This window comes from Amblyomma maculatum, chromosome 2 (assembly GCF_055883805.1).
Source record: "Amblyomma maculatum isolate TAMU_Amacu chromosome 2, ASM5588380v1, whole genome shotgun sequence".
Lineage (NCBI taxonomy): Eukaryota > Metazoa > Arthropoda > Arachnida > Ixodida > Ixodidae > Amblyomma > Amblyomma maculatum.
The window spans coordinates 25,502,547-25,515,798 of record NC_139345.1 but is presented as its reverse complement, the minus strand read 5'-3'; the positions used below and the strand labels follow the sequence as shown (position 1 = coordinate 25,515,798).

The 13,252-nt window shown below is 38.1% G+C and overlaps 1 protein-coding gene across 16 annotated transcripts in view; it reads right to left on the bottom strand.

Annotated features, from left to right (window-relative positions):
- The window catches only part of LOC146198174 (uncharacterized), a 212,916-nt gene that overhangs the window by 148,067 nt on the left and 51,597 nt on the right, over positions 1–13,252 (bottom strand). Inside the window, exon 5 of one of the 16 annotated variants that reach the window (XM_084593539.1) lies at positions 4,649–4,980. The exons of the other annotated variants lie outside the window; for them this stretch is intronic. Coding sequence (XP_084449665.1) covers positions 4,664–4,980 — 317 coding nt within the window. The 3' untranslated portion in view covers positions 4,649–4,663. Of the gene's footprint in view, positions 1–4,648; positions 4,981–13,252 lie in introns of those variants that run through there. 16 annotated transcript variants of the gene reach the window in all.

Sequence of the window (13,252 nt, the reverse complement as noted above, 5' to 3'; positions counted from 1 at the left end):
CCCTATAGTTTTATTTAAAATATGCTCGAGTTACTTAAAAGAAAAATAATAATGAGAATCACTCTGCCTGTGGCTTTTACCCGAAGTGGCTAACCTCACCGCAAGCAACAGCTACAGTACATATAAAAATACCACAGGATGCAACAGGAAGGCACTGACTGGGACTCTCACTATCAACATCACCCCAGTATATACACGACAGCAAAGAATTCAATGATGAGATAAGAAAAAGTGAAAAAATGAGCATTTCCTCTTTTCACTTAAAGAACTCTATGTATATAGCCCTTAACATTAAAGCCTCAAAAGTGAAGGTAAACATACACAGCTGAATGAAAAACAGGTGTGAGAATCTATTTATCAACTCTCCTTAATGCCAATCATTGGGGCATTGACACTTGCAAGCAGTCTTAGGCTTTAATAATTATTATTTTATATTCAACTGGCACTATCAGCATGCCACTGTGGTCGGCCTCATACTGATTGCAGTGACTTGTGATTCATTGATGTACGTGTATGACAATCTCGGCAAGAAAATGTCTTGGAATTTTATCTCCACTAGAATGCAGCCTCTGCTGGTAGGGTTATACTTGTGCTCAGCGTCCAAATGTTATGGCCATCGAGCTACCAAAGTAGACCGCTTCAAGCGCATCTGCAATTGGAGGAAATTACAATAAGCTGCCTGGACTGTTTGCTGCGTCACTAGCAAGGAAAAATAACATAAGAAAGATTGTTTAATGTTCCAAACAAAAAATGTAAAAAAAAAAAAAAAAAAAAAAAACTTTGCTAATATGACAGAGGTTAACTATCAGTCGTTTAACTTTCATACCAAGCCAAAGCAAGCTCTTCAAGTAACACACCCTCGATTTAAAAAAAAAAGTTACTGCAGAGAGTATGATAAGAGTTATGAGCATCTAGCCTGTTATAAGCCATCTGCCTGGGATCATGTTTCCATTCCAAATTTTCACATAAACAAACCATGACGATTATACCTGCTGTAAATTCATTGAACGTTTCATGCTCAAGATGGCTCATTCCTAAAAATGTGATTATCATAACAGAGTATGCAAAAAATATTTCACAGAATTCAGGCACTAGAAAAGTTTCATGTCTACTTTCAAGAGATACACTATTATTTGAAAACTTTTTCCAGATGCAAAATGACTCATTTCTCACTGCCTGTCCTCCTTGCTTACACTGGTCATAAAACACATGTAAAAGTTCAAGAGCTCTGCAAAAAAGGCTAAATAAAGGTATGCACTTTTCTTCATGTTAAAATTGCTGTACAGGTCACCCAAAACAAGTTGAGACACTACAGAACAATATATTATGGAACAGTAGATCAGCATAAGGTGACCTAGAGCACCAATGTTTGCCTGGGCTGCAGTCAAGAACTCCAGTGCTATCGATTCAAAGCTCTTCACCAGTACATTAAGCCCAGCCACTAAAATTTTACAGCCTGACAGCCCCTAGCTCCATAGAAATTTATACATAACTACTCCTGTGTTGCTAAGAGAAGGGCCTTTTTCGTGTCATGTGGAACTGGCTATCTTTGACATTGACACTTAGAGTATGTGTAACAAGCCAGTGTAAAATTAACCCTGTTATGCCTTTAGAGAGTCACATACTGTATATATGTGAGCAGTTTTCATTTACAAACACAGATATTAATTCCTCACACTACTGCAAAATAGCCTTTTCAGCAACTTTATCAAAGCAAGGTCCGAGTGACAGCAACCAGAAATGCAAGAAAGGTAACTCACTCAGAAGGCTAACCTTGCCAGCAAAGCAATCACAGATGTCTATGGTTGAACTGCTGCACTGCCAGATGGTGAACATTTTGAATTCTGATCTTGATTTCTTGCTTGGTCTTGAGTATTTGTGCGCCATTTTATAATTCAAAGACACTCAGAAATTAAAGCTTACTTATTTCGATTAAGCTGTAATATTTTTGTCTATAAATCCATCTATTTCTTAAATTTCTGCAATGCAGGAAACACAAAAGGAAGTATGACTTGGGTATATTGGGCTCCAAAAAAATATAAATAAGTAAGGTTTCTTTAGTGTTACACAGCACACAATCAGCAATCAGTCATTTTCAGATATGCTTTTACAGCAAGCAATTTAAACCCTTTGCTTGCATATGTGCGTGGAATTATATTTTTTTACAAGAATCAAGACTGCAAACACATGTTATCATGAGAGTTGACAACACAACACCTTTTATAACTGGGCAACTGTGAACAGTCCCAAAATACTGTAGAGTCACCCTTCTCTAATGAAACTCATGAGTAAAAATAAAGCACTTCATGACATCACGGCAGAAACCTCACTCCAAAATGCATTTTAACAGCCTTTCTTATCACCACATACTGAACTAAATATCTCGTGATGTTGCTCTAAAGCAAGGTTCCCCTTTGGTGCTTATGAAGTCCTGAGTATTACCTAGTACAAAAAAAAGGTAATCATGTTCGAATCTTAATTATGGGATGAGTGCCGAATAAAAGACAAATTAGTGAATACCGAAGGGTCAAATTTTGATGCTTTCAACGTGCCAAGGTAGCCTCGGACATTAACAAACACACACTGCTGTTATCATTTACCACGCTAAAAAAAATGCCAACCAGTTTGTGAGTGCACACACACACACACACACACACACACACACACACACACACACACACACACACACACACACACACACACACACACACACACACACACACACACACACACACACACACACACACACACACACACACACACACACACACACACACACACACACACACACACACACAAACAGCTAATGAGGTGACAGCGCACAAATATTCTCTCCCATGTTATTGCTCTAATGGTATTTTGTAGTGCAATGAGATAACACAGAGCAGACAATAAGACAGTGCTAATGACAGGACAGCACTGTAACATTGGAGAATTCTCCTGTTGTCTGCTCTATGTCTCCTCATTGTGATACCAAAGACTCTTCTAAGATTATGAACCCAATAACCTAGATAGAACTTTTGTCATGTTATTACTCTTTGAGTTGAGCATATAAAGGTTATACCTTGACACATTTCATTTTAGCTGATAAAGCAGGTATGGACGGTATACAGCAAACATGTAAAGCAGTGTGCTTACTTTTACCTGGATGTGACATAGAGAATTCTAACTGCCGTACATGACATTTTACATAATATGCAGTCTTATGCTGGTAGCATCACGGTATAGCAGTGCTTGTACATTAGTGTATCAACACACATATGCCTTAGAGTTTCATAAATAGGCACGAAGAATCGCACTTACTACCTGAGCAAAAGTTCAATCTATTTGTGGGCTGAAAAGACTAGCATTATCTTCTGCTCAATACATATGATGGTATGGCAACCCTTACCCAGGCTCGCATCATATAAAATGCAAGAATGCATACCATGCGTGAAGCTGTAGCATTTAGCATTATTATAATTAAAGGTACCATATGATGGGCCCTTATACAAAAAGCCACAACAATTTCCTGTGACTGCCTGTCTTGGCAGTTTCTCAACACTAACAGAAATAAAAACTACATAGTAGCTCATTTCATTTGTGTTGTTAAAATTAGCACTCCCTTTCAGTCATGGCAGCGTAAATGAAACATGTGGATGTCTATTAGTTTAAGCAAATGCAGCGCAAGAAAGACTTAAAGAAAATATATCATAAAACTCCCCAGAAATACCACCTTAACCAACAACATTATCACAATCAATGCAATGTGCTTCTAAGACTGCAGCAACAAACAAGTAATATAAGTAAAGGTACTTCACTCAATTGATAACTGAAGAAAGGTACTCAGCAGGTTAAAAGCATATTACAACCTCAGTCACACTGCCCTTGTCTCAACCATGTTTCTGGAAGCACTAACTAACTTATCTGAGCATGTTGACTAGATAGTGACTAGACCCTCAAAAGAGTTTCTCTTTGAAGTTTTGAGATTTCAAAAATGAAATCTAAATAACTTGAACACTATGAAGATACTAAAAATTATTGGTAGTACAGAAGTGAGTTTAAACCAGGCAAGTTTTCTATGCATGCACAATGCTTTGGTTCAGGACATTGTGTGCTCATCCCAGTGGCATGAAACAATGTCAAGTCATAGTATGTAAAGTAAAAGTACAGTAAAAGAAATATGAAGAAAAAAGCAAAAAATAACTAGGCTCCCACATGACAGGGCATAATAATAAACTCTACAGAGCTTGACTAGAACATAACCTGTTAGGAAACGGAAAAGGGATTCACCTACTCTTCAATATTCAAGCAAAGCGAAAATATAAACACACAACAACATGGCAAGGAAGAAGAAAACACACGTCCTACAGCAGTAAATGCTAGGTATACAACAGTTCAGTTATACCATGCAAAGTCGTGCTCAATAATAACAAGAAAAACAAAAGAAATGTCAGCATGCCATTGATGAGACAGCAAGTCTGCTCACAAAATGAGAACTTGCAAAACCTTAATAGCCCTTTGGGGTGTCAAAGCAGCAACAAAGTTGTAACATTAAAAACAAATACTCACAATGAGTTAACCAATGATACAGTCAAGAATAAAAAACGCTGTAATAGAACAGCAATGCTTCAATCTATAAAACATCAACAATAAACAATATCATGCACTTTCAAAAACGCACTTAAGATGATGGAAATGTCTCAGGCTCATGAAACTTTCTTATGTGGTTTCGACGTGTTGATCGCCAGCGAAATTTGGCACCACAGTGAGGGCAGGAGAGTGAATTCTCCATGTGAACACTAAGATGTTGCTTCAGCAATGGCCGTGCCTTGAACACCTTTGAGCAGAAAGAGCAAGAGAAGGAGTCGGCTGAGTCATCACTCTGCAGTGGTGGCGAGAAAGAGGCTCGAGGTGGCCGTGAGCTCAACCTCTGCCTAGATCCAGGTATGATACTCCATACAGCACGGTGGTACGATGGAGACTGTGGCCTTGAGTGGTCTAGAAATAAAAGAAAGCGAGACCACTGCAGTTTAAAACATGCTACACTGTTACACACAACAATCCATACTGACAATGCTGTAAAAGTTTATGTGCCCTGAAAGCAACTTAGGTAACCGTTTGATGGTTTGATGATAGCAGATTTCCACCCTGCATGGTTTTTGCGACACAAGAACAATGCCCTATTGAAGACATGCTTACTGGGAAGCGCTGCCAGCTTCTAGGATTTGCAAGAAGATTTAGAAAAGTTCCCTCTTTCACTGTCTTGCTGAGAAAAAAGAACTAACTTTGATCTTCAGTTCACAGCACAGTTTACAGGGATGTGGTTTCGATTCCTCCACATGGTCCCAACAGCAGCACATGAAAGTTGATTTTTATCTTTATTGCCATTCTCTTGAAAGAGCCCTGTGAATGCTGATTTCATGTTTATTAGCACTCTTTTAGTTTATTACTGATGCTCGCAGTGTATTACTATTTCTCTCCAGGTTTACTGAGTTTGCATATGTTAACTTTTATGTTTGTTGGTGCTCTTTAGTATGTTTATTACCATGGCTGACAGGGTATAATTGCTCCCTGGGTTTGAAAAGTTTCATTCTAAATGTGATGCCAGGTAACGTGGTGTTATTGCCGCATGCTATGTCTGATCTACTTACATTGGCAATGATGCCTCTGCCAGTCTGAATCAGATGAGAGCTGATTTTTGGAGAATGGTGGATCACCTTCAGATGTTGTAACTAAAATATTAGCCTTTTTTTTACATCACTACCCGCATTCTTCGATTTCACTGGTGTAGCTGCAAGGCCTCCTGTGAGCAACCACATGAAAGAAACCCGCTGCCAGTTGGTTTTGAACCCAGGCCAGGCCAAAGCAAAACGACCAGCTTCACTGGACCCCTGCGCCATCTCAGTAGCGGGTTTCTTCATGTGCTAAGCTCTCCTCAGACAAAGTTGCACTAAAGGCCTTAATTAGGTATCTTTCATCCTTATAAAAGCCTACAGCACCTGTTAAATGCTAAACTAAACATAGAAAGACAAGGCAAAGAAAAGCTAAACAAAGCAAATCCTGACTAAACGAGTGCTAAAAATTGTTGCTACATGTGTATCAATGTTTAGACAACCTAAACTAGCGCTCAGGTTTTTTTTTTTTTCTCTCCAAGCAGTAACCAAGAAATTCAACCATTTGAGGAAGTTCTTTTTGAAGCAATTTAACCATCAAAGGGTTAAAGAGACAGAAACTATCCAGCAACTGAATTCACAACTGAGTGAAATATTTTATGATAACATGTATGCAAAAGAAAATTATATCCAATCAGGCTCTGCAATAAAGGTTTACTGAAAAATAAATAAACTAGCAGCATTCAAGAAAAGAAAAAGAAAAAGCTTGCAATAACATAAATACTTTATCCCCCCCCCCCCCCCCCCCCGCAAAAAAAAAAAAAAAGCAAACCGATCTGCTCAAAAATTATATTTTAAAAGTAAGAAATATGACCTAGGCACCCACCATATTCATGCACTGCGAATATATTGAACAGTATCGAAAACTGCTTCTTCACTACAACTAATATGCAATAAGATACAAAAAAATGTGCGCACATTTTTTCTAAGGTAATACATTTTCACTTAATATCTTCATATCATTCAAGTGACTGTGGGTAAATGAAAGGAGAAACTTAAAAATGAATACCCATTAATGAAGCACGTGCAGAAATAATATTTAATGACTTTGCAGTTCCTTGACAAAAAGCAGAGTGTAAGAGTGTATAAATTCTTCCAATTTTTAACTACAGTACGTGAAAAACCTAAGCATTTTGAAATGTTACTGGGAAACAAGGAAATGACATTTAAGAATGCATGACAAGAACAATTTTTGTCATGCACAGATGCCTGAGAGTAGCTATGGCAAATATATAGCTTAACTACAAATAAATATATGTAAATACGAGTACCTTCCATAAATTAGTCAAACGTGAGCAGCAGTGGTAATTATCATTTTCATTTTAGATGCATGGTGTAAGAGGTTTAGGAAGTGGGATGTCTGGTTGGACTGACCACAATAACAGTCAGAAATATGACTTCGTAACAGAATGCAACAGGTTCAAAATGAATTAAATATAAAAGACACAGGCCCTCTCAAGTAGGCAAGAAAAAGGACATTTGCAAATGACCAACTTAGTTGTAAGCAGTAGTACTGCAACAAGGTAATTCTTTCACAATGAATGCAACCTTGGGAAGCAAACTTACTACAAAAGGCTACCACAATATGTGAAACATCTCCCCATACCCCCTCCAAAAAAGCCAGATCGCTTCAATACCATACTACTCTGCCATCTCCCCATTAAAAAGCTTTAGGCCTTCCTTCTCAAAAGCAAGTTTAGTCATTCACTTATTCATTACAAGTAATCAAATTATGCGAAACTAAATAAGATTTGTGCCTATGAGAAGATTGGACGGAACAACAAACGATAACTGAATGCACACTGATGAGCCAGAATGAAAAATACCCTTGCATGCGGGAAGAAAGTTATAACCACTTAGCTCAGTACACAACAAATAAATGCGACTGTCAATTCAAGAGTGTCACTGAAACATGAGATGAAAAATGGTGTGGGTCCAGACAGCTGACTTATTCTGCAATGCACTGATGACCCTTAAAGGGCCCATGAAAAGCTATTTGCTAGAATATTAAAATGAGCACTAACCATAGGTATCCCATCAATCCTCTCTGCAATGCAAAAATCTTTAAGCTAGCATCATTAGCACCGAACATATGTGCGATCGAAAATGATGCTCCTCCTTTTCCCCCTTAACTAAACCTACACGGTGTCCTTTTCCCTCTTAACTAAACCTACACGGCGCGCAAAAAAAAATAGAAAAGTGGAGACAGCACCCCATCACGCCCCGTCGCTCGCCTAAATTGGGAGCATCCAATGAGCAGGCGTGTCCAGTAGCCCCACTGACTTAAGTAGGGAGGCTTGCACGTGGCGATGTGTCGCCCAAATCGGCTGCGAGCGGTCGCCAGGAACACTTTAAAAAAAAAGCTACTTGCAAATTATCAGCTCCATGTAAAGCTCTCCAATTTGGGTCGAATACTCACAAAGACGACCTCTATGAATTGCTTGCATTAGCGTTTTACCCCAAGCAGCATTTCAGGGACCCTTCTCATTTCTTCCTAACATTGTAATCATTCACTCATCCTCGTCTCTCTGCCCAGTTACAAAGAAAATGTGAGGCGTTTCATGCCTCCTCCTGCAATTAGTGTTTATAAAAGTCCTTTGAAGGGCCCCTATTAACCTTATTAACAAATCAAGTCCCTCAAAATCCCTTGCTTGTTTGCCCCTGTCCTACATGACTTGAGCAACAAAAGGAAGACCCACAATGACAGGTGCAATATATTTAAGCCATCCCGTACGCATCTTTGGACAACTAAGGATTGGGCCAGCTATATAGCTACACTCCTCCCAACAGGAAACAGTATTTTTGCAGAGAGTAAAACACTTCTACACAAGCAATAAAGCTAACAAAACCTACAAAAGGCAGTACACTGACATGCAAAAGGCAACACAACTGTATTGGTCAAAACAAACTTTTAACCAAGTGTTTGAAAAATTAAACCAGGTGCACTGTCTAAGATTTGAATAAAACAAGTTACAAACACAATGCTTAAATATAAGAAAAAAAACAACAAAGTAGGCAGCTGTTCCCATGCCCAAAAAAAATGAAAAAATGCCCGTTTAATCCAATGAGACCATTTCTGAATGGTTCACATTTCAATCTAAAAAAAAGAAAAATAGAAATTTTCAGCAAATTTCGATCAAAAATTATTGGTTGGTTATGATGGCATGAATCCTAGAAATAGCAATTCATACAATTAAAGGCACTATCACACGCAGCACTACCAACATAACCACAGACACTACAAGCTTACTTACGCATTTTTAAGAGGGCTCCATATCAGCCATAGTAGCGCAAAAATATTTTTGAAGCCCACTGCCACATGTGAACACCTTTTAAAACAATATAGCTCTCCCTTGTGTAAACACTGTGACGTCAATGAGGCATTGCCCGATGAAAAAATGTCAGCCACTTTCGCTTTTTAACTGGTTTTTCTAATGAAAAGAGCTTCCCTGCCACCTTTGTTGTTCCGATTATATTTGTCTCACATAGTGCCTTTTACTGAATTACTTTTCTTATTCATAAAAACTAATTATCAGAGCTAAATACATTATAATCATGAAAAAGGAAATCCATGAAAATTATTTACGCATGTTTTAGCTACCAAAAAAGTACAAGCAATCATAACTTTGATGGTATTGCATGATTAAAAATTAATAAAATCATTTCCTTCCATAACAATGGTGCGGCCAAGTCAATGCTTGGCTCTCATTATAGTACCTCAGAAATGCTGAAAACATGATGTACTGAGTGCCACCGAAAAGCAGCAGAAAAAATATGGCTTTAGAGTTTCACACTACAAAAAACCACTGCTGAAATACAATTTTTTACTGCTGGTAGCTGACAGCTGTCATATATAAATTACCCAGACTTAACTAAAAAGGCATGAAAATACTGTGAGCACACGAGAATATGCAAAAATGCCACTAGGTCGGAATACATCAGCATAGTGCTTTATTGCAGTTTTTGCTTTTCGCAGGTAAACTAGCACCACATGAAGTAAAACACCAGATGCAGCAAAGTATAAATTTGTGTTGTGGCCCATCAGCCATGTGGTAGTACAACATACATTTTGGGAAAGCTTAAAAATCGAGAAAATAGGGAATAAATAAATATTTGTGCTAGATTCTATAACAACACAGGTCAATTCTTTCTTACTCCTTCATTGCTTGTATGTGCAATAAAGGAATGTTAATTTATTACAAAAAATATATATTATATAGTGATGGTGTTCTTGTACGATTTAAGCGTATAAAACACCACACGGTATTATAAAGTTGATGCGAAAATCAGAAATATAGTAAGGCTGATGCATGCAATGCAACAAACATGCATGTGCTTCAACATGCAATTATGAAATGGGCCTCTCAGTTTTTATGTTCTGAAGATTTGGCACAATTTTTGCGGCTTATCTTTTAGACAAGTATTTTTTTTTTTCAGCAAATATTCTTCCGCACGAGTGCATTATTTTTTTTTGCTGACATAATCCAACATTCTTGCCATTCCTGCCATGAGCAAGAAGGAGCTGTACCAGACAAAAGAGCTTGGGGCGCACATGTTAACAGCATTAAAGAATCCCTATTGTCAGTCAAGGGTCCCCATGCACTCCCTATTGCATCAACATGCTTACCTTAACGTATGACTTTTTAACTCAGTCGAATAGACATGCCCCTATGATGTAGCTGTAGAACGTGCCTGAGTTGTGCCCAGATGGTCAAAAGTTTGATTCCACTACTTGACAGCCTATAAAGTGACATCCCTGCATGTAATGTGATAGCTATGTCATGAACCCTTTTGACCAATCAGGATTTTCCAGTTTCGTTGACGTCACTTCTTCCACTGAACGGCCCCTTTAACGCTGTCTCATTAAACGCCATACAAAGAAGACACACATGTCCATATTTACCGCTGGCAAAAAGACAAAAATTTACTGAAATCACACTGAAAGCTAATGCAGGTCCAGCAGATATGCAGCTGTAATATTTGTAAATTGATAATTTTAATGAATAGTGCTTGAGGAAAATGATCATTAGTCTTTAGACATTCCTCATACCTTTCTCTTTTGACACGGTGCAGCGCCTACTGAATAGTCAACTAGCTGCGACAACAGTGCCAAAGACTCTAGTATACCAACTTCTTTTGATTGATAACAGATATAAAAAAAATGAATCCAGCATACATATTCGGTTACCTTGGTTTAAGCCAAAATGTCGAAGCCTTACATTAATATCATGAAGTTCTATATTATAATGTGCAGTGTTAAGCTACAAAAATATCTGCAGGTGTCAAGAATTGAAAAAGCAAACCTGTACAAAAATTTGGTTGCCATTATCCTTTAAAATAATACATTGCAATCATTGTGAATTGGAGCACAGAATTAATCACCTGCCAAATAACAGTTAACTAAAGACTTTTTTGACAACATAGCTTTGGCTTCTGAGCTTTAAAACCAACTGCTGCGACAGCAGTTGCATATCAGTCAGCGAATGTGCAAACAAATACTACAATAATACTGCACCTGACAAACCCAAAGGTAACACTTCCTATGCGTGCAAAACCTTCAAGCCTGGAAGACCTTGAAAACATGCCTAATGATACACCAGTGTCAGGCCATAATGTATGATTTAAAGCTCACCACAATAACATGCTGTCAACTCTGCCCTGCACCAGCAAATACGACTGACCAATTATAGACGTCACTGCTATCCCACATATGCTGTTCGACCTATTTCGATATTTAGTTAGTACCAAACCAACAGACATAAAAACCAGAAACATTTTGCAAAGGAGAGTCAATGTTAGTTGCCAGAGTCTACAAAAATTCCAGCATCGTTTCGAATGAAAAGAGTAAGGGGCACGTTTTAAAAGAGTTTCAGGGTACAAATACACAGCACAAAACAGCCTGTATATTTATAAAAATTAACACGTTATGGGATGAAATGACTAAATATATTTGTGAAAATTAATTATGAACAAAACATATGCCATCCTCAATAACACTTACCTGTTTTTCTCACCAATTGGCACAAAAAAAAAAATATTGAGAAAATACCAACGCAATATTTAAGCAGACAAAAACAAGGAGAGTTTGACAACAGGGTAGTACACTGGTGAATGATTGCATTAAATGAAAAAGTGCCTAGCAACTGTAAAAACAAGTACAGAAAACATACAAAAAGCATGGGCATTTGTGGTCACCCACAAGAGCTCTCCTTCTTACTTGAGACAATCTCAGGTAGGTGTCAAATATGCGTACCCTAATGCTACTCTTATCCCACCAAGAAACAGCTACAGACTAAACAACTCTGATTTTATGGCAGAGAGTGGCACTCACACAATGCACTCAATGTACCCTCCTTATGTCAGATCTAAGCAATACTTATCAAGTCTTGACTATCAGACCTACTTGCAATAGAATTTACCAAATTCTTCACTACGCATGTATGCATATACAAACACAAGCAAAACATTCAACCAAGATGTGGCTCTTTGCAGGTTTACTCTCATAATCCACTGTGAAATATGAGAAAGATCCAGTCATCACTATACTAAAACTGGAAGCTATGCAATATCTAACTCATATTACCATTACTGAGGCCCCAAGGTACAAGCTTGACATTCTATCACAAAGTTCCAACACATCAGGGCCCGTATTGAGTTTGTGTCATTATCGAAGTGTCGCTATCTCACGTGACCTCGAGTCATCTAATTGGTTGAAACGCCGGGACAGCGTGCTGCCACTACGAAGCCGGAAGACGTGACACATCATATTCCAGCGTCTCCACCAATCAGAGGACTTGAGGTCTCGTGAGATAGCGCCACTTTTGATAACGACGCAAACTCGGAATACGCTGTTACGCTGTGGTACAGAATCCTAAACACTGCAACATAGCTAAATTGTGCATAGCAATAGATTCTCTGCATAGAAATAGATTACTTGCACCTCTTTACGGAAATGAAGTTTTCACTACCACCTTGCACATTTTGTGCACGTACAGTTAGGTCAGAACAAAATATGAACATGCATATGCCATACTTTGCACTTGTGCAAAATGATATTCCGATACAACCAATTTAAATTACTTCAGCACACCCTTTACAGAGAAAAATGAATTTCAAAATTAAACCTTTAAGTACATTAGCCATATTTTTTTTTTCACAGCCGCTGTTCACATTCTATTTCAAGCTGACTGTACATGGAAGAAGGTGCACTGATCCACATAGCAAAGGGAAGATTACATCAAAAATAGGTCAACTGAAGCACAGCTATGTAACATACTCATGATGTCCATATTTTTTCACAAATTTAATAGCAAATCTCCAAGAAAGAGCGTTAGAAAGTGTTAGCATAGCATGAAAGAAAAAAATTCAGCAGCCAATCAGGGGGATCAATTTTGGGTCTCAAGAGATCTTAAAAGAAGTAGTCCTTGATACTCAAATTAAAGGAGAATTTCTTTAGTGAATAAAGACAGGCACCCATAGCAAACAGCAATGATCCTGATAATGTTCATAGAAAAGTACCGCCATGTGTCGATTTTACATTATGTGCCTTCAGCCCATCAGCCTGCCTTTTGCATAAAGTACGAGTTTCGCAGAAAGTG